Genomic DNA, 22,060 nt, shown 5'->3' on the forward strand with positions numbered 1-22,060 from the left:
CAGTTTAAAAGCATTTTTTTGTAAATGAAGTACAGCTGTGTCGCACTGTAAGGAGAGGGTTTCACAACGACATGCCGATGCCTTGATGTCCTCCGCTCCAAGGGTCATTTACTGCACAGGAAATGAGCGGCAGAGGAGAAGCTCACTGCAGTGTATGTATGAGAGACGGTCTGCGCCACTAGAGCGGTTGTACGTGTTCTCAGACTCTGTCAGTCACGCTTCCTTCTCCTTAAGTGTGCCCATTCACTCACAAAAGCTGAGCCTCTTTGTCTTTTCAAAAGCGATTTAGCTCCTTTTCCTCCAGAAGGCTTTGGCCTTTGTGTAAAACTGCATGTGTATAGCAAAGGGGAGGCGATGCTCAATGCAAAACACATGGCTGTTGTGTGGCATACGAGCATGGAGGGAAAGAACATGATTCTTGTATGTAGAAGTAATGCTCTTCATGCTGTTCATTAGTCTGAGCGTGGTAGATGATACTGAAATCCTCAGGTCCACACAAAATATAGAAAAGAACAGGTTCATATAGTAAGACTTGAGGCTGAGAAGAGGAAAGGTTCTTGTCCTTGGCCAAAACCATGGAGCTTTATGTACACACGGGCATCGGTATCGTTTCTGATCAAACGGGTTTGGAGATGGATTCATCACTGAATACCCATTGTTATGAGGATGATGATGGTAAAGATGAAGGTTGCACTAGGAACAGATGCCGCCCGTGCCGCTCCAGGTACGGAAGCTCCGCCTTTTGCGTCTTTAGCCAGTGTGGGAGTCAGGAGCAACTCGTGAAGCGTCAGGTCATCAATTGCCAAGTTATCTGCCAAATCTTAGAAAGAGAGAGAGAGAGAGAGAGAGAAAAAATCATATTGATGGACATGCAGAACATAAAATAGACTGATAATAATTACATCAATTATAATATTTGTCAAATAAAGCTATTATATTCAGAGGATTTGGAAAAGTCCCATAAAGAATGAATGACTCTAATGAGTCACTTCTTTTTAGTGAATCAAACACATTACGAACAATCAGTGTAGTCCAATTCATGAACAACTAGCTCAGCCCAACCAAGTGTAGCCTGTAGTGTAGACAATTAATGACTCAGTTCTTTTGACTGAATCAAACACATTCTGAACAATCAGTGTAGTTCAATATCTGAATTAACTACTTTGATAATCAGTTCTTTTGTGTGAATCAAACCAATGCAGCACAACCAAGTGTAGCCTGATTCCCGAACTCTAATAAGTCAGTTCTTTTAAAGGTGCCACCGAACGTTTTTTACAAGATGTAATATAAGTCTAAGGTGTCCTCTGAATGTGTCTGTGAAGTTTCAGCTCAAAATACCCCATAGATTTTTTTTAATTCATTTTTTTAACTGCCTATTTTGGGGCATAATTAGAAATGTGCTGATTCAGGCTGCGGCCCCTTTAGTTGCTCACGCTCTCCGCCCCCTCATTGCATAAAACAAAGTTCACACAACTAATATAACCCTCAAAATGGATCTTTACAAAGTGTTCGTCATGCATGCTGCATGCATACAATGGATCATGTGAGTATTGTATTTATTTGGATGTTTACATTTGATTCTGAATGAGTTTGATAGTGCTCTGTGGCTAACGGCTAATGCTACACTGTTGGAGAGATTTATAAAGAATGAAGTTGTGTTTATGAATTATACAGACTGCAAGTGTTTAAAAATTAAAATAGCGACGGCTCTTGTCTCCGCGAATACACTAAGAAACTATGTTAACTTTAACCACATTTAACAGTACATTAGCAACATGCTAACAAAACATTTAGAAAGACAATTTACAAATATCACTAAAAATATCATGTAATCATGGATCATGTCAGTTATTATTGCTCCATCTGCCATTTTTCGCTGTTTTCCTGGCTGCCCTTGTGTAATGGTTTGAACATGAGCTGGCATATGCAAATATTGGGGGCGTACATATTAATGAGCCAGACTGTTACGTAACAGTCTGTGTTATGTTGAGATTCGCCTGTTCTTCGGAGGTCTTATAAACAAATGAGATTTATATAAGAGGTGGAAACAATGGAAACTCAATACAGGAAACTCACTGTATGTCATTTCCATGTACTGAACTCTTATTATTTAACTATGCCAAGATAAATTCAATTTTTAATTCTAGGGCACTTTTAAGTGAATCAAACACATTACAAACAATCAGTGTAGTCCGATTCCTAAACGAATGACTCTAATAAGTCTGTTCTTTTTAGTAAAGCAAACATCCAGCACAACCAAGTGTAGTCCAATTCCTGAACGAATGACAATAATGATTTGTTTTTTTTACTGAATAAAATACATTATGAACAATCTGTAGTTCAATTCCTGAACAAATGACTGTTCTCTTTAGAGAATCAAACACATCCAGCTTACAACTACCATAACAATCATTAAATTCTTTGCAATTCACTTTCCTACTATTTTATGTGTTTTCTGGAAAATATAATTTTTATAGCGTTTGCATATGTAACCAAAATGTTCAGTGGTTATTTTTGCGACATTTATGATAGAATGTATGTGAATCTGCTCTTCTTAAGGTGTTTGTACCCCATGATTATAACATGAACCTTTCCAGTCATCTTGGCGACGTATGTGTGCTTAGTCTGGAAAAATAGCTACTTCCATTCTCTAATAACCAGTCATCAGTTTTGTTATGTCGTCGTCATACTGGAGTGAGGAATATGGCAGCGTTCCATTTTAAAACCATTTAACAATCTTTTTCGTCAATAAAAGAAACTAAAACATCTTTTCTTTTATCTCAGCATCTACAGATGAGGTGTATTGTCTGGGAAGTCAGCCATGAGGGAGACAGAACTATGAGGTGAAAATTATGAAAAAGGAAAGAGGATATCAAGTATGGAGAGGCACGCCAGCTATGTGTCCCCTGTGAAGTGTCCCTCTAAGCTGAGGAGAATCTTATTTGTTCAATGCACACAGACGAGCTATGGCATATATACACACACATGCTCTCATGCCTTATGTAGCACATACCTCAAATTCCTGTTCTCAGTCTGACATAACTAAACCATGTAATATACACAGAATATACATATAAGCAATGTTTTAGAATTCTGTAAAAAATAAAATAAAATGTAAAGGTAAAATAGACAAACAGAATAAGAAAAGACTTCAAGGTCACTAAACAAGCAAGTACATTTGTGTCATTGATCATGTGACTGGGTGCAAATGTTCAGATGTTATCAAGAAGTTGCTTTTTGGATCATTTTCAAATCATGCTGGAGAACATGATTATCAGGTTTAACACAAACCATTGGAGTTCACGTCAGCTTGACTGCTGATGTCATTAAACCAAATACTGAGACATTCTCAAATTCACATTCATTTTTCTGCTAAACATTTCATTCAAATTATGCTGACAAAAACTGGATTAAATTAGACAACTGGAAAACAAGTAAAGATTTATATAGCACCTTTTAAGAAGTGCTTTACAAAAAAAAAAAAAAAATGTAATAGAATAAAATAAAACTACAAGAATAAGAAAATAAAATGCATAAAACATGGTAGATTGTTCTCATCATCTTATTCTAGTTTGCCCTTATTGAAGGTGCAGTAAGTGATTTCTTAGAAACACTGTTATTATCTGAAACCAGCTCAAACAATCACACCCCTCCCTTGTTTGCTCCACCCACAAAATGCGTAAACGAGTCTCTTTATCATAGCTGCAGCGAAGCAAAATAACACTTAATGAAAAATAAAGCAAAGATGACAAAAGAATGACAATGAAAAACAAAAAAATGAATGTACAGTACACAAAAATATATACAAGCAAGAGTTTGTTGTTAGAGTTAGCCAGCAGCACACCAGCTCCAGACAAACATATATGTTGATGTTTGAATCTTTAGATCACATTTAATTATTTGTGCACTAAGATGAGTGGAGCATTTTCACCCCATTATAATGCAGGGTTAAAAACAACCCAATTTGGGTTGAAAATTGACTGTTACGTAACAGTCGGGATTATTAATATGTACGCCCTCAATATTTGCATATGCCAGCCATTCAAGACATTACACAAGCCAGTATTAACGTCTGGATGTGCACAGGTGAATCATCAGACTAGGTAAGCAAGCAAGAACAATAGCGAAAAATGGCAGATGGAGCGATAATAACTGACATGATCCATGATTACATGATATTTTTAATGATATTTGTAAACTGTCTTTCTAAATGTTTCGTTAGCATGTTGCTAATGTACTGTTAAATGTGGTTAAAGTTACCATCGTTTATTACTGTATTCACGGAGACAAGAGCCGTCGCTATTTTCATTATTAAACACTTGCCGTCTGTATAATTCATAAACACAACTTCATTCTTTATAAATCTCTCCCACAGTGTAGCATTAGCCGTTAGCCACGGAGCACTATCAAACTCATTCAGAATCAAATGCAAACATCCAAATAAATACTATACTTACGCGATTAGACATGCTGCATGACGAACACTTTGTAAAGATCCATTTTGAGGGTTATATTAGCTGTGTGAACTTTGTTTATGCTGTTAAAGGCAAGCGTGAGCTCCGTGGGCGTGGAGCGTGAGCAATTAAAGGGGCCGTAGCCTGAATCGGTGCATAGTTAATGATGCCCCAAAATAGGCAGTTAAAAAAATGTATTAAAAAAAATCTATCGGGTATTTTAAGATGAAACTTCACAGACACATTCAGGGGACACCTTAGACTTATATTACATCTTTTAAAAAAACGTTCGATGGCACCTTTAAATGTTCACCGAACGTGATGGGCAGTTTTATTGAACCCAACTATTGTTTAAAAATTACTATATGGCTGGCTTAAAATGAACTCAAAGGTTGTAAATTAAAAATCTGACACATAATTACTAGAGGCAACAATAATAATCAAAAAGTGAACATTTATTAAGCAATTTGTTTAATTATCATTCATTAAACTTATTTATAAATGTTTGTATATTAAACATATTAATAAATGTTAATTTCCAACATATTTTGGGTTGATTTTAAGCAAGCAGTGCAGCAATTTTTAAACAATAGTTGAATTAAATAAAACTACCTAGCAGGTTAGGCAAACATTTAACCCAACCGCTGAGTTAAAACAACCCAATTGCTGTCTTTGTCCACTTTCAACCCAACTTTTTTTAATCCAGCATTTTTTTTAGAGTGTATACAAATGTAATCACACACAGTAACCGAACATGACAAATGCAGTCTGTGTTTGTCAAATACGGCTTACCTCAACATTGGTGGAAGGCCGTGCGTGAGCATTTTATGGATCTATAGAAATCAGTTTACACAACATAGTGGGCATCTGGATGTATTCAATCTCATCTACTAAGATCAAATGCCATATTTAATACCCTCCACACTAGCATCTTCACGTTGCCTCCTTCGTTTGAGGGGAATTTAACCCCACAGGGAGGAAGTGCACCATTTGGGCCAGCGGCTGCATGGTGGTGGGATCAACAGGAAGGCATGCACCTTAATTAATTCTAGACCCTGAACTCAGCATGCCAGCCAGTGAGAACCAGGCTGAGAGCAGGAAAAAAAATGGAGGCCTTCTCTCAGGGGGTCCCCTGGATGCCCGGGGGCCCATTTCAGCACAGTCGACTTTAAAACAGAGGAAGGAGGCAAATAAATAAAGTCCCGGCACTGAAACCTCCTCGAGATTTCTGTGCAATTACGACAGAGCTTGAACGCGCGCCAGAGAACAATTAACTTTTTCTTTCCCTCCGTCCACTGACAAGCCAGCGGTTAGACATTCCACGGACCCTGAAAGGCTGATTTTTCATTGTGACAGCGGCACACTGTACCACTAGTCCAATTAAAGCAGGGGTGTAATTCAATACAGCTTTTATATACACTACACCCTAAATCAGACGAGGTGTTGTGTGTGAATGTGAATGTGTGTGTGTTATTGTTTGCTGTGCGAGTATGGAGAGGTGTGAGTCACTGAGTAAAACCCCAAATGTTCATAAAAACAAGAGGGCTGAGGGTATGGCTGCAGCAGCCAAAAGAAACGACACAGAGTGCAAACCGTGTATAACCCAACTCCACAATGTGACTAATAATATCTTGTTATAATGAGCCGTGAACACTTGTGTATAATAATGTGAGTGACGGGATCCAGACAATGGTTGATGGTCCGGTTGACACTTGTGTTGGATCTGATATCCACACAATGGCAATTAGTTTGATATGTGAAGGCTGGCATGCTAAATATAGAAAACACAAAGTCCTACTGACAACGAATGAGCATGAGATAGTCTGACCAATAGCACCAAGGCTTGCAAAAGCTATCAATTTTCAGCAGTATCAGTCTCCAGGGCTCTCCTCCACCATGCAAGCGGAGCTCTGACTGGCTTTATCACAGAGTTACGAGCTCCAGTTACGACACGGGTCAGAGGTCAACACTCAGCCATTGATTGGTAATGGTGGGCTTGGACTGGCTCAATGCCCGCAGCGCAGTACATCACAGGCACAGCAAACAGAAACACAGAAACAAGTTTTAAATGTTTATTGCAGCCCTCCATAGTAAGAATAAGACACTAGATGACTGCTTTAGAAGACTAGTTTGTTTCAAGACCTGGTTAAACAAGATTTATAAGCTCTTAGTGTTTAAAGAGAGGTGATAAGGGTGTTTAAGAGCCTCACACTATATGCTTTGCTCTTCTTAACTCAAGAGGACAATCTTTGATCTTCCAAGCAACAAACAAACCTACGCTAACTTAAATGTGTGGAGAATTCTTATCGGGGTGCATCCTACTACTACTACAGCTCAAACTTGGGGATAGAGATTTCAACAACTTAAACTTGTGTTTTAGTGACATTTTGACATAAAAAGCGTTTTGTGGATTTTAGTTTGTCTATGAGCATTAGAGCCATCAACACTACCACTCAAAAATGGTAAAAAAAAAAAAGTAATTTGTGAAATATTATTACAATTACAATTACCTTTTTTGGTAACACTTTAGAATAATTCACGCTATGAAGCATTAGTTAAGCATTAGTAATTAGTCAATTCATCATTTATAAAACATTAATAGATATTAGTAAGCATTTATAAATACAGCTATAAATGCTTTGTTCTTGATTTATAATAATATCTATAATGAGTTTAATAATTGTATTTTCATACTTTATTAATGGTCAATTTATCATTTCTAAATTATGTATTACAAGTTATTTAGGAGCTGTCAGTGGTTCATAAGATCATTTAGGAAGTGTAAGTAAATGATTAGTAAAATTTTTAAATGTACATTTATGCATCTTTTTACACTAAAAAATGCTGGGTTAAAAACAACCCAAGTTGGGTTGAAAATGGACAAACCCAGCAATTGGGTTGTTTTAACCCAGTGGTTGGGTTAAATGTTTGCCCAACGTGCTGGGTAGTTTTATTTAACTCAACTGTTGTATAAAAATTACTGTATTGCTTGCTTAAAATGAACCCAAAATATGCTGGAAATTAACATTTATTAATATGTTTAATAAATGAGCATTTATTAATAAGATAATGAATAATAAACAATAAACATTTATTAAATTGCTTATTAATAAATGTACACCTTTTGATTATTATTGTTGCCTCTAGTAATTATGTGTCTGATTTTTAATTTCTCACCTATTTTGGATTCATTTTAAGCCAGACATATAGTCATTTTTAAAACTACCCAGCAGGTTGGGCAAACATTTAACCCAACCACTAGGTTAAAACAACCCAATTGCTGGGTTTGTCCATTTTCAACCCAACTTGGGTTGTTTTTAACCAAACATTTTTTAGACATATAGTATTAGTTACTTAGTGTGTTAATAAATGCTTTATTAACATATTCCTAGTGTCAAAACTACCTCAGTACTAACTTTAAAACATTAGAGAACAGCAGTACAGAAGATCACTGAACCTTTAAATCTTATTTATAAAAGCTTTAGAAAGCATAAATAGTCTCACTTTACATGAGCTCACAAAAATAGTTAATTGACAACTTCTAAATGTTTTATAATTACCTGAATTAATCATTGCAGTAGGAATATGTGTTAATAAAACATTTACTAACACACTAAGTAACTATTACTATGTGTCTAAATAATAAGATGTATAAATTAATGTTTTAATAGTTTATTAATCATTTACTTACACTTCCTAAATGAACTACTGACAACTCCTAACTGGTTTGTAAATAATGTAATACTTAATTTAGAAATGATAAAGTGATTATTAATAAAGTATGAAAATACAATTATTAAACACATTTTAGATATGCTTATAAATCAAGAATAAAGCAATTATAGCTGTATTCATAAACTACTTACTAATATCTATTAATGCTTTATAAGTGACGAATTAACTATTAACTAATGCTTAACTAATGCTTCATAGCGTGCAGTTATTATAAAGTGTTACCCTTTTTTGAATATATTAATCTATTTTAAAATATATTATTATTATTTTGAATTTTCAGTGTCACAAGATTCTTCAGAATTCATTCTGTTATGCTGATTTGCTGCTCAAGAAAGATTTCTTATTATTATCAATGTTGAAAACAGTTGTGCTGCCTTATATTTTTTTCAGGATTCTTTGAGAAATAGAAAGTTTAAAAGAATACAGAAAGAAAATCCTTGTTGAGGAAAGATGTGATTTTCAATAGGCTATATAACTAGGTTTTAAAACAAAAGAGCACTTTTGGCACTGAATTGTACACATATACTAAGCTTAGAGTTATGGTTGTGATGAATAAAAAAGCGAAATACTCACAAAAAGAATATATGCCTCTCATCAGTCTGGCCTACATAGTTACCAATGTATACAGTCTCCGTGCAGAACATTCATCAAAATCTAATAGCTCTTTAGAGAGATTCAAAAAGTTTTGAAATGCAGTTCATCACACAGTACAGGATCTCTGCCAACTCCCAGACAGACCTCCACTCCACCTGGACATACAGTTGCTATGTTTATTCTGGAGCTCCCATCCGCCTTACAGGTGTTCCTCAGGACTAGATAAGTACATGGAATGTCAGTCTCCAAACACAGGTGCTCCTTATGAAAGTGAGCAATACTGCTTTACATTGCTGCTACATCTGTGAAGCCGGGGTTATGAAAACACACAGAATGACAAAAATGTAATGGAGCATTCCTTCGGCATAAATGTCCTTTAGATATCAGACAAAACGCAGACATCTGATCATTAATCTTCCCAGATATCTTTTTATTTTTATAGCAATTTAAGTATCATATAAAGCTACTTTAATATAAATCACAAAATACCATTAGGCAGTGCTACTGACTTGGCTTTTATGAGCGATTATGGTGATTTAGATCCACTGCCTGCAACCGATAAAGCACATTTTGTGCTGTGTAGGTGTCAAATGAGACATTTTCATTTCCAAATGTTTCATATCAATATCCTTTCCCGACAGACATTAAGATACAAAGCAAACAGACTCTTATTGCCCAACACAAAATATTGCTCTAGGGTTACACTCAATGGGCATAAAAATGGCTTTATTTATAAAGCAGAAATATACACTGCTGTTCAAAAGTTTGGGGTCAGTAAGTTTTTTTTCTTTAAAGAAATGAATACTTTTATTCAACAAGGACAAAAGTGACAAGACATTTATAATGTTACAAAATATTTATATTTTAAATAAATGCTGTTCTATTAATCTTTCTCTTCATCAAAGAATCACAAAAAAAAAATATTATTTTCAATAATAATAAATGTTTCTTGAGCACCAAATCAGCATATTAGAATGATTTCTGAAGGATCATGTGACACTGAAGACTGGAGTAATGATGCTGAAAATTCAGCTTTGCCATCACAGGAGTATACAGTTATATAACAATACAGTTATTATTATTATTATTATTATATTTCACACTATAGTTTTCACTGTATTTTGATCAAATAAATACAGTCTTGGTGAGCCATTAACAATTAATGTAAACTTAATAAATTAACTTACCAACTAAACTTACTGCACTCTAAAAACTAAAACACTGGTTCAACAACAACAAAACAATTTTAACGTTTTCCACTAGAATTTTTAACTTAAGCCAATTAGGAGAATTACATTAGTTCAAAGCAATATTTTGAGTTGATCCAACACAAGTAAGGTGAAGACGTTTTTTTGCCACAATAAAAACACATTTGAACATGAACTTAATAATTGTCAACATGAATGCAGCTATTTAAGTTGATCGAACATAATGTTTTAAGTTAGGTGAAAACGCTTTTTGGACACAATAAAACGCATTTCTAAGTAACATGAACTTACCAAGCACCGCTTGTCAGCATGATGGTAAATCTCCAAAAACCCACATTAACAAAAACTCTTCTAAATTAGCATAACAAAACACTAATTAATGCTAAATCTCCCTTACCATTAATCTTGTGCAAAAAAACATTATATAACACTTAATTTTAGCATTTACTCTCCCTTTCAATTGCCATGAGCAAAGCATGATGGGAAATATAAATCCCAGCCCAGTTTCACTTAACTTAAGTTCGTCTAAATTAAAAGAAGTGTTCATACAACTCAAAACAATGAACCACATTTACACGTCATCAGATTGTATTTTACATTAACATAGCTTAAAATTAAATACATTTTTGATTAACTGAAAATGTTAAACTATGACAAGTCACGATAGTATATCGAATCAATAGGCATAATTTGTGTGTCATCCAAGTTCAATAAAATAACAATTACAATTAAAAAGTCGAACAGCATTTCAGAACTTGATTTTTTATTTCACAACTATATATAGTTTTTAGATTGTGGCTGGCACCGGCTCCAAGCTTTTGAATGGTAGTGTATGTCATATATAAAACCTGTTATTTCAGTACCACACAAGATCTCAACAAACGTAAGTGAACACACTCTATGCTCACATATTCAGCACAGTGTCTCTGGCTGATGCTGCTGCTGCTGCTGGTTCTGGTGAGGACAGAGGGAGGAATGTGAGCATATGTCTCCACACCCATCACCCTGACCACAGGCCCACTCCAGCAGGCAGCCAGCAGCTAGCCAAGAAAAACTAGCCAGCCATGAGGAGGCCTAGACACAGTTACAGAACACTGATGCACAGCTAAAGCACATCCAGACATAACTACAGTACACAGACACGTCACTACTGCACACTGACAACAGCAATGCTGCGTTATGTTGTTTACATCGGGAATGATTCAAATATGCTTGGGATATAATATTAAGTGTTAATTTATTTGTTTTTAGTGAAGGGAAAGACCTGTTAGTGTTTAATGCTGCTATGTTTGACATTTAAACATTTGCTATGTTTGACATTTAAGGTTTTGTGGTTGCCATTGTGCTGAAGAGTAGATACATGAAGGTAAACACTAAACAATGACTGCTCTAATGCCAGTGACAAATAATATCTTATTTGTTCATTACATATACATGTTAAATGAGTTATGTTATATATGCGCTATGATAGCTGTTGATCTCAACTGAAATAGATAATGCTTCCAGGGCTACAACTCTGGGAGTTGGAGCCACTTAAATTTAAATAATCAACTTAATTTTAAGTAATCAACTTAAAAATTTGTGATTATGCTATAATTTATGAAGTTCCCTATGTAGCTTGTTGGTTTAACGTAAATCCACTCAAAGTTGTCACGACTTAATGCAATTAATGCAAACTGCACGTAATCGATGCAAGTTATGTTAATTTTTTTGTTGTTGTTGTTAAAGGGATAGTTCACCCAAAAATGAAAATTTGATGTTTATCTGCTTACCCCCAGGGCATCCAAGATGTAGAGGACTTTTTTTCTTCAGTCGAACGCAAATTATGATTTTTAACTGCAACCGCTGCCGTCTGTCAGTCAAATAATAGCAGTGATTGGGAACTTGAAGAATAAGAGTCGAAAAAACTTCCATAGACAAATCCAAATTAAACCCCGCGGCTCGTGACGACACATTGATGTCTTAAGACACGAAACGATCGGTTTGTGCGAGAAACCGAACATTATTTATAGAATTTTTACCTCTAATACACCACTATGTCCAACTCCGTTCAGCTTCCGGCTAGTGAGGTCTGATCGCGCTCTGACAACGGAAGTGATGTCACTTCCGTCATCAGAACACGTTTTTTGACCTCACTAACAGGAAGCTGAACGAAGTTGGACATAGTGGTGTATTAGAGGTAAAAATTCTATAAATAATGTTCGGTTTCTCGCACAAACCGATCGTTTCGTCTCTTAGGACATTAATGTGTGTTCACGAGCCGCAGGTTTTAATTTTGATTTGTCTAAGCAAGTTTTATTTACTGTTATAGTTGAAGTTCCCAATCACTGCTATTATTTGACTGACAGACGGCAGCGGTTGCAGTTAAAAATCATAATTTGCATTCGACTGAAGAAAAAAAGTCCTCTACATCTTGCATGCACTGGGGGTAAGCAGATAAACATCACATTTTCATTTTTGGGTGAACTATCCCTTTAAGCCAACATATTATTTTTTAGAGAGTGGGAACACAAAAGAACATAATTATTTGGGAACTAAACAGTTTTGGTTACCATTAACTTTCATTGTAAGGGGAAAAAACACTGAGATATTCCTGTAAACTACCATTCAAAGTTTGGGGTCTATAAGATTTGAAAGACATTAACATATTCTTTTATTCAGCAAGGATGTGATAAATTAAACAAAATTGATGACATTTATAACATTACAAAATTTCTATTTCAAATAAATGCTGTTCTTTTGAATATTCTATTCATCACAAAAAAAAAATGTTTTTCACAAAATATTCATTGATAATAATAAGAAATGTTTCTTGAGCAGGAAATCAGCATATCAGAATGACTTCTGAAGGATCATGTGACATGAAGACTGGAGTAATGATGGTTAAAATTCAGCTTTGCCATCACATTTTTAATATATTCAAATAGAAAACAGTTACTTTAAATTATAATATTATTTCACAATAACTTAAAATATTTTTTACTAAAAAGAAACAGTCAAAAGGTGGAAAACAGTTTGTGGGCGGTAAAGCAGAGAATGAGGAAAAACTCTTTCTTTAGAGCAGTCTAACACAGTATTAGATTGTTCGTTTGAAGATAACTGATTCTTTTCCTCTGTGAACCGTCCTAACCCTATGTCAGCATTCCCCATCAACCCCTTCAATGGGCGCCATTGTGGGGCAAATTCAAGTCAACACATATTAATTAGCACAACCAATGTCAGCGAGGCCACTGGTGTCAGCTATATGGCTCCTCTCACTAAATCTGCTCATAATTAGATTTACTCAAACATATTTTTAGCTCTAAAGTTCAGATTAGACACAGGGAGAAATGGACACAAAGAGGGATAAAACAGATTCAGAAACAGATCTTACCACAGTGGGAATGTAATTTCCTGTGGTATGGTGAAGGCCTAGTTGCTGTCTCACCATTAGAAATCACTGTGCAAAGGTCATTTAAGTGAGCTGAGCTGATAGCATACATGAACTCACTGCTCAGAAACGCTTGTACATGCTCCAAGTGCCGTTAGTGCCAGAGAGGCTGTGAACATGCTGACTGAGATTAATAACCTGAAACCTCACAAACAAGGGAACAAGGACTAACAGTGACTAAGACAGCAAGTCCATACAAAAAATACAACAGTAATCATATTTTTAGTTGTGGCCTAATGGTTGCAGTCAATGTTCCCTCTAAGTTGCACGTGTGTATAATAATTGCCATGCAGAGAACAGACATGAAAATCATGTGTGGGGAAATCCATTTGATTGTAGTAGTTTAATTGAGAAATAATTGCAGTGCTCTGGACAACCGCTATAGAGTTATTGTCGCTGTAGAGTTGTAAGCGGTGAATGCGGGTTACAGGTTCCATAGAAAGAGAACGATTCAGCGCGTGAGCAGCCGCGGGCCTGTGCCAAATTAGCCGCGGTAAGAATACTGTAATGTTTGCGTACTAAATACATCAATACGAGAGGCAACGCGAAAAGAAATGTGAAATAAAACGTCATGTTTTAATGAAAAGTGGCGGAAATAACGGATGATGGGCACAGAATGCTAACAAAACTCTGAGACATTTACAATCACACATTATATACCTCCGTTTAAATAGATTATTGTGTGTGTGGTGGTGTGGGTTTCAGGGATGTTTAGATAACTATAAAAGAGTTAACGTCAACTTTTCTTAAAAATATTTAGCTATCAGATCTGTTTAAATGCTTCCTTTGTATTACTTTATAACATATTAAAACAAATGGAAGCATTTAAACTGATATTATACTGTATATCAGTTTAAATACTTAAATATTATATTTTATTATTTTATAATGTAAGCTTAATAAAAAAATATCTCACAAGGGGATTGTTTAGGGCTCCTTGCCACTAAAAATCTTGAAACCTCCCGGTATGTAAAATCTGGGAAATTCATAAGCAATAAACATGTAATTTTGATGGTTTAACTCTGTCTGTTGTTAATAATTGACTGTATAAAAACACATTATGGTTGTTCCAAACCCTCATTGTAACTGCTCATATTATATTATTATAAAGAATTGAACTGTCCTGCAGGAGGACAGAAATGATTTTTTAATAGAATTTCTTGGTAAAGACTGGTACAGTTAATACAGCAATGTGAAAAAATCTCAAGTAACCTAAAATGTGCTTGATTTAGTGACTTGTTTTCAAACATATTTTTTAATATATCACTAAGTTACATCAAGGTAACAATGATAAAACCATTTTTTTGTGTGTGTGTTTACTTTGATTGTACAGGTCTGATATAAAGTATGTTTTTACTCAGGTGGCCAAAATGTGAAAAGTTTTGCTTGGCGAGAAAAAAAATTAGAGGGAACATTGGTTGCAGTCGGACATGTAACCCCAAGGCTGCGGGCAGGGTTGCCAGGTTTTCACAACAAAACCCGCCCAATTGCTAAAAATCAAGTTCCAGGGGGTAAAATCCGTGTTTTTGGCGGGGTTCCCCTGGTAAAATTTGATATTCAGTGGCTAAATATCATATTTTATTCGGGTTTGTTTCAATCTATGGACATGAAAAACAACCCGCGGCAACAGTGTAAAAGTAGCCCAATTCTGCGGGAAAACCGCGGGTTTGAGTCTCAGTACCAGCAGGAAATGTGTGTGTGTGTGTGCCCAACTGTTTATTTACTAACATTCTTCCAAAAGTTTCTTTTTTGGGTGACGTATACCTTTAAGTCAAGTTTGCTGCTGAGCTCTTTTGCCATGGTTTGTTTCTACAGTAAAGGCAACTTGTTTTGAAGTATTTATACATTATACATTTTCTCTATGGAGTAAGTGAATGGGATTTTTACTTCCAGAATCCAGCTGTTACACTTTATAGCGCCTCTTGTCGTAGCAAACACCGCTAACTGTGGTATTTTGGTAGAAACTACGTTTACTGTGGTGATATTTTGTAACTATTTTTCACGAACTGCTTGTAGACGCACTGAACAGAAACGACTGCCACTAATAAAATCCCTATTAACCTCAAATGCAACCTCATGGCTCTTTCTGTGCTTCCTGGCTTACGGATGAACCGCAGTAGGTGAGACACAGTTTGTGTTTCCAGTCTTTGGGGTGACGGACAGACATGACGCAGAAAGATGTCTGGAATCAATTCTGGACGTCCTGCTAATGTAAGTAAAAAACCTTCACACAAACAAACACTTTCTTTTGGAAACTCTCGGGCACAGAAATGAATTGGAAGGTGAAAAAGGCATTCTCTGTGTGAAATACGATCCTAATTTGTCATAACACAACTGTCGAGATTCCTATCCTTTTCCTTTAATGTGACGTTACCTTTGTTAGTGTTTGAAACCTGCCTACCGCATACAACAATGTTTGGTGAGACGCCATAAACTCCCAGCCACCATGTTAAGCCTTCCACAATGGGAATGACTGTAGATGTAATCCATCTAGCTCCTGTGCATATTGAGTCAGGCATTGTTTACACAAATGCTGGTTAGGTATCATTATTTCTCTGTGTATGTGGTTATCTGTTAAGTGCATATGGTTGAATGTGTGTGGGGAGGGATTGTTGTTTATATACAGAGGAAGAAATAAGGAACCCTTGTAGAAGGACCCAGATCAACTGGGCTGTTTCTCATGGCAAACTTCCTCTCTCTGTGATCAGGATTATTTGCAGATGCGATGGTGCCATTGCTCCTTTCTCAAAGAGAAAAAAACCTCACCATCTGCTCTTTTTTCCATTTGCTGATCTCACTTTTCTCATCTTGTTTTACAAACAGCCTTGGATGAGCCCTAATCTAACTCTACAGGTCATAAGTGGTGAGATTTTACCATTTTCTGTTGTTAGGTGAGAAATCTTTACATCCATGAATCTATTCTGATGCTTGATAACAACACTGCCCATTCATTCTCCTGGTGCATTCTTCATAATTTGTCCTATTGTGGCGAAATGGGCCATATGGGTTGGAAATGTCAAAAGGTCCCAAAAATGTAAGAATGTCTCAAAGAGCTAAAGATATTAACAATTTCAAAGAATATACTTATTGCAAAACAATTAACAATCATCAAAGAGAGAATGAAAACATGTTTTGATGAAGCAGGAAGTGGCACAACAGTACACCAGATGGCCCTTAAACTGCATTAGGATGTTAGAAAATGCTAGAAAACATTATCCTTAATAAACAAAGAGAACCATATGAAAAATATTAAGCTGTTTCCAACATTGATAATAATAAGAAATGTTACTGAGCAGCAAATCATCATATTAGAATGATTTCTGAAGGATCATGTGACGCTGAAGACTGGAGTAATGATGCTGAAAATTCAGCTTATTAATTACATGTAAAGTAAATTTTAAAATATTTGATGAGACTTCTTTAAAAAATGCCTGCTTTTTCAGTCCATTCAATGAAATTACTCAGCATAATCTCTAAAGGGCTGAACAAAGACTTATTTCAGCAAATTAAATGTTACCATATTTCATTACTAAGATGTAAATTTAAGAAACATTCTCAGTCTTACCGTCTGGGTTTTTGTCTTTCTGGGTTAACATTCACCATATATTAAGGGATTAGATAACTAAGAAATGACTTTACTCTTGCTCATTTCCTGCACATTTTGCCCTGTTCATTTCCAGGTGTATTTCAGGTTGATTTCCACATTACACTGAGCCGACATCTGTGTTGTCTATAGCTCCAAGCACCTGGGCCACTGCAGCCAAACATCTGCAGTCCAAACACCACTGAATATGCCCTTACATACACAAACATGGTCATGCATTCTCATACCTGCGCACAAACTCCCATACAACAAGAACACACGCACATTCACGCTGTTCACTATATCAGGGGTTTTCAAATTCAAAGACAGCAGGCCTCCCTTCCAGCACAACATACTGTACACAATCCTCAATACAGCTATAAAAGATTCAGTCAAGAGCAGTAAATGATTTTCTTTTTCTTTTGTTGTTTGATTAACATTAACGACAAGCCTATATGAGGATGTTGTCACTTTAAGATTTTATGCATGGATCCAATATAATGATCATTTCGCCCAACTGTTTACTTTCACTTCAGACATAACTGACTGTGTTTAAAGGTGCTACAGAGGATCTTTTCGTCGACTGAGAATCCAAAGACTGTTAGTGAGTTTTTGAAATGAGCGCATGCATAAGAACAGCCCCCCTCCTTCACAGCTCATTTCAAAGGAGCGCCTCCCAAAACTCGTGCACGAGTGTTTGTTTACCACCGGCATTCGCTGTGTCGTGTTAGTGGATTCATTATGTCGGACTCACCGCAGGAAACTCATAATCTGCAGTTGTTACTCCTGTCTCCTGACAAAAATATAGCATGCGGCGCCTGTGGAGTGTGGAAAGTTACTGGAGCCGCGCTCGTCTCTCACAAGGAACGTCATGGCAGTGATTGACAAGCCAGAGGGCCAATCGTTTACACGATGATCGCATAAACGATTGGCTGAAGTTTTTAATATTATTACTTTCAGTGCACCTAATAAATAGTCTTTTATCAGTTAGTAAAGACAGTTTCAAGTAATATTGCAAAAATGTATAAACCAAAACATCCTATTTAGCACAAGATGGGCATTTTGACGCATACGTTTGTGTAATGGACCATTCAAGTGCAATAAGTCATGAAAATGAACTGAATTCAGCACACATGCACTTCGGATGTGCTCCAAAGAAAGCGGCCTGTCAGTACTGAATTCAGTTCTCTGTTGCAGTTTATTGTGTTTTTAATAACTCATTATCAAGCACGCCCCGCTCTTTCTTCTCATTCATGTTTCTTTTGCTGCTCTAAGCACGGATATATTTACATACATTTAAAGTATATAGAAAAGTCCTATCCTAGTCCTAAATCCTATCGCCCAGCCCTACTCCGCTTCTCCCCTCCCCACACTTTGGAAACCCCTGACTTATATAAATGAGGACGTACTATAGACTTATGATGTTCTTACATAAAGCTAAACATAAATATTACAGACTAACTCAATATTTAATAATGTAAATTAAATCATATTACTGTTTTTCGTTACACTTTACAATAAGGTTCACATTGTCAGTTCATTTCAGCTCATTTGGACCAAAATGTATTTTTGATGCTTCAAAAACTTCTAACTAACCCACTGATGTCACATGGACTACTTTGATGATGTTTTTATTACCTTTCTGGACATGGACAGTATACCGTACATACATTTTCAATGGAGGGACAGAAAGCTCTCGGACTAAATCTAAAATATCTTAAACTGTGTTCCGAAGATGAACAGAGGTCTTACGGGTTTGGAACGACATGAGGGTGAGTCATTAATGACATAATTTTCATTTCTAGGTGAACTAACCCTTTAAGAATAAATTTGAATTACAACTGAAAAACAGTATATTTATAAATGAATTTTAACCAAGATCATCAAATGCTCATTATTAGTTCACGAAAGCATAAGTCATAAGTGTAAAATAAAAAAAAAATTAAAAATTGTTTATGAATCTTTTTTTCCAAATATGTTCTCAAATGTCCCAAAAGGGAGGTTTTGTCATATTTAACTAGCTTCTGGGGACAGGATTTCTCCTCAAAGCAGAGCTAATTAAACCCACCCACTCACACACACTCATATAAATGTATACTTCCTCACATAAACACAAACTCACACGTACACACACAAACACACATACTGGTTTCAATGGGGACTTTCCAAAGACATAATGGTTTTTATACTGTAAAAACTGTATATTCTATCCCCTAACCCTAAACCAACCCATCACAGAAGAATCTCTGCATTCTTACATTTTCAAAAAACTTAATTTAAAATAATTTATAAGCTGTTTTCCCTAATAGGGACCCAAAAAATGTCCCCACAAGGGTATTACTATCCTTTGGTTTCCATAATGTAGGGAATATCAGTACACACACACAGACACACAGCGCATTCTACTAACACTTGGCAGGATGGCCTCATATGCAGCTTGTTTACGGCTGTGGCACAGAGCGCCTGTGCTGTAATGTTCCGTAATGGAAAACGTGTGCTTTGCTCCTCACCTATCAGGTGCTAGAGGTCAGAGGTGACACATGGAGCCTGTTAGCATTCCAGCTTCAAGATCAGAGGAAGGATGAAACTATTTATGCTGCTAGAGTAGTGTATGCTCCGTGTGCTTGTGTTTGAATGCTTGTGCCTGTCGTTTCGTCTCACAAATTCACACCATCCATCACAAAATTTCCTCTCCTCTCCGTTCCTCTTACTCTCTCCATATCTTCAGTAAATCTGTAGCAGACCCGAGACTCGGGCCCTGCCCAGGCTCTCACAGTGAGCTGCATGTTTCACATTACAGGCATATTTCCACATTGTATTTTGCTAACCCTCGCCTGCTGATAAAGGGCCAAAGAGCTTCAAAGAAAAAATGCTCCTCAGCACTTACAGTGACCAAACGTCTGCTGAGCACTGGAAAATAACAAGAGCTCTTTTGACAGGACTCATGCTGTGTGGCGGAGTGGTCAAGGCTACGGAGCCCAGCGCACTTCGACCGGCCTTCTCGAAAATCCCCCGACTCCAGGGGTTTGGCCTTTCGGTGATAGCTACATTCATCAACTCCTCCTGGGTTCCTCCTTGATAAAATGAGAAGGGAACTAAAGGAGCACAGAGAGTGTGGGAAATGTAAGGAAAGTAGCAAAGCACTTGCAAGAGACGGGCTGAAAGAGATACTTTGTTTTAAACTACAAAATGGGGTGATCATTCAGGGTCTCGATGAAGAAAAAGATGAGAAAGTGTGATAGAATGGGGCGGAAGCTCATAAAGAATGAAAAGCAGTGATGACAGCAGGGCATGAGGTTTTATGGTTTGGCTTAGTGCAAGCGTGCTGTCCCAACTAAAAGTGATGAGACTGAGAGAGCAGGTCTATGTCTGGTTTATCTGTCACACACTCACCACTACACACAACAGTTTTCAATTCCACTCATCTAATACAATCTTGCAAAATAAAATCCATTCCTCTTATTTGATTGGCCGAGCATCATTTCCGGAATGCTGATATTTTTTTGAACATTCACACTTTACAATAAGATTACATTTTTTAACATTATTTAAATGTGTTTTGTTATTATGAACTAATTACAGTATATGTAATCAACAATAATACAATCATGTAAATTCATACAGCTTAAAAAAGAAAAAATATGTAGAGAAAAATGTACTACCACTAACAAATGTACTAAGTAGAAATGAACGAACACTGTTTATTGTTAGTTTATGATACCAGCTGCATGAACTAATGTTAACAGATTGAAGCATATTGTAAAGTATTGGGAGGTTCACTTTGTAACACTCTGCTTATTTGTGTCCATGGCGTTTCAACGCTTGACCCTGCTTTTGCTTTTTTTCAACTATTTATGTTGGCAGTGAAAAAATAAACATAATAACCGGCCAGTTATTTCTTTTTAATGTCTTGTTTATAGAATCGTTGCATAACAAATGTATCACACTTGAAACCAGTGTTAATTTTGTTAACGAAAACTATGAAGAAAAATGTTCGTCGACAAGCTTTTTTCCCATGACTAAGACGAGACGACGAGACAACAAGGTCATTAAACGATAACTGTGACTACATCAACATGCAGTCTCGTTGGCGAAAAAAGACGAGACTAAAATGTAGTTTTAAAATAAAAACTTTACCACAATCTCTGTCGGACAAAAAAGAGGAGACATAATACCGACTGCTGTACAAGCCAGTTTGCGGTTGCCAGATGTCAAGAGTTTAAAGTTCCTGTGAAATCAAAATTTAAGTTTTTTAGCTTTTGGTATGAATATGTTAGCCTTAAGGTTATGAATAAGCTGGTGTGTTCCAAAACAATGACAAAATTCGTATTCAATAAGCATTCAAAATTTATAGTCTCTCACTTCCGCTAAAAAAATGGATTACGGATTTTCATGACATCACTGCAGATTTCAGCTTCTCATCAAATCTTCTGTCCAATCAAATGCTCTCTAGAATCTGAAGTCCCGCCCAGTGTTAATTTTGACAGCAAATTTTGATTTAGTTTTAGTCATAGTCTTTTGACTAAAATGCCATTTAGTTTTAGTCATTGGAAATTGTTTTAGTTTTAGTCTAGTTTTAGTCGACTAAATATCATAAGATTGTAGTCGACTAAATCTACAGTAGAATTAGTCGACTAAAATCTAATTTAGTTAAATTGTAAGCATTAAGCATTTCCAATAAAAATGCTTCCACAGATCCAATACACTGATATAGGTACATCTGATATTCCCCAAACTGTTTATGTTCACCCAACTGTACTTTGCTCACCAAAGCGGACGGGTTTTGACCGTTCAAGTGCAAAAGCATGTGAAAGAGCAAAATTCAGTACTTTTCAGGGATCGACACACTTATCATTGAGGTAGACTACTATTATAGATTTCATTTTTTCAGTTTTTCCTGCTTTCATTGTAATTTTAGTTAAAAGTTTTAGTAATTTTTTGTGAAATGAAATGAAAATTATCTGTTATTTCAACATTATTCATGATTTCTCAATATCACGCATGCCTTTTATGTCTCTTAGTTTTTGCTTTTAAATGTCTATAACTTTTTATTTTG

At 36.1% G+C, this 22,060-nt stretch overlaps 1 protein-coding gene across 1 annotated transcript in view; it reads right to left on the reverse strand.

The window, feature by feature from the left end:
- The window catches only part of gpc3 (glypican 3), a 194,103-nt gene continuing 172,043 nt past the window's right edge, over positions 1–22,060 (reverse strand). Inside the window, exon 8 of the mRNA XM_067386460.1 lies at positions 1–820. Coding sequence (XP_067242561.1) covers positions 642–820 — 179 coding nt within the window. The 3' untranslated portion in view covers positions 1–641. The remainder of the gene's footprint in view (positions 821–22,060) is intronic.

This window comes from Chanodichthys erythropterus, chromosome 1 (genome assembly GCF_024489055.1).
Source record: "Chanodichthys erythropterus isolate Z2021 chromosome 1, ASM2448905v1, whole genome shotgun sequence".
Classification (NCBI taxonomy): domain Eukaryota; kingdom Metazoa; phylum Chordata; class Actinopteri; order Cypriniformes; family Xenocyprididae; genus Chanodichthys; species Chanodichthys erythropterus.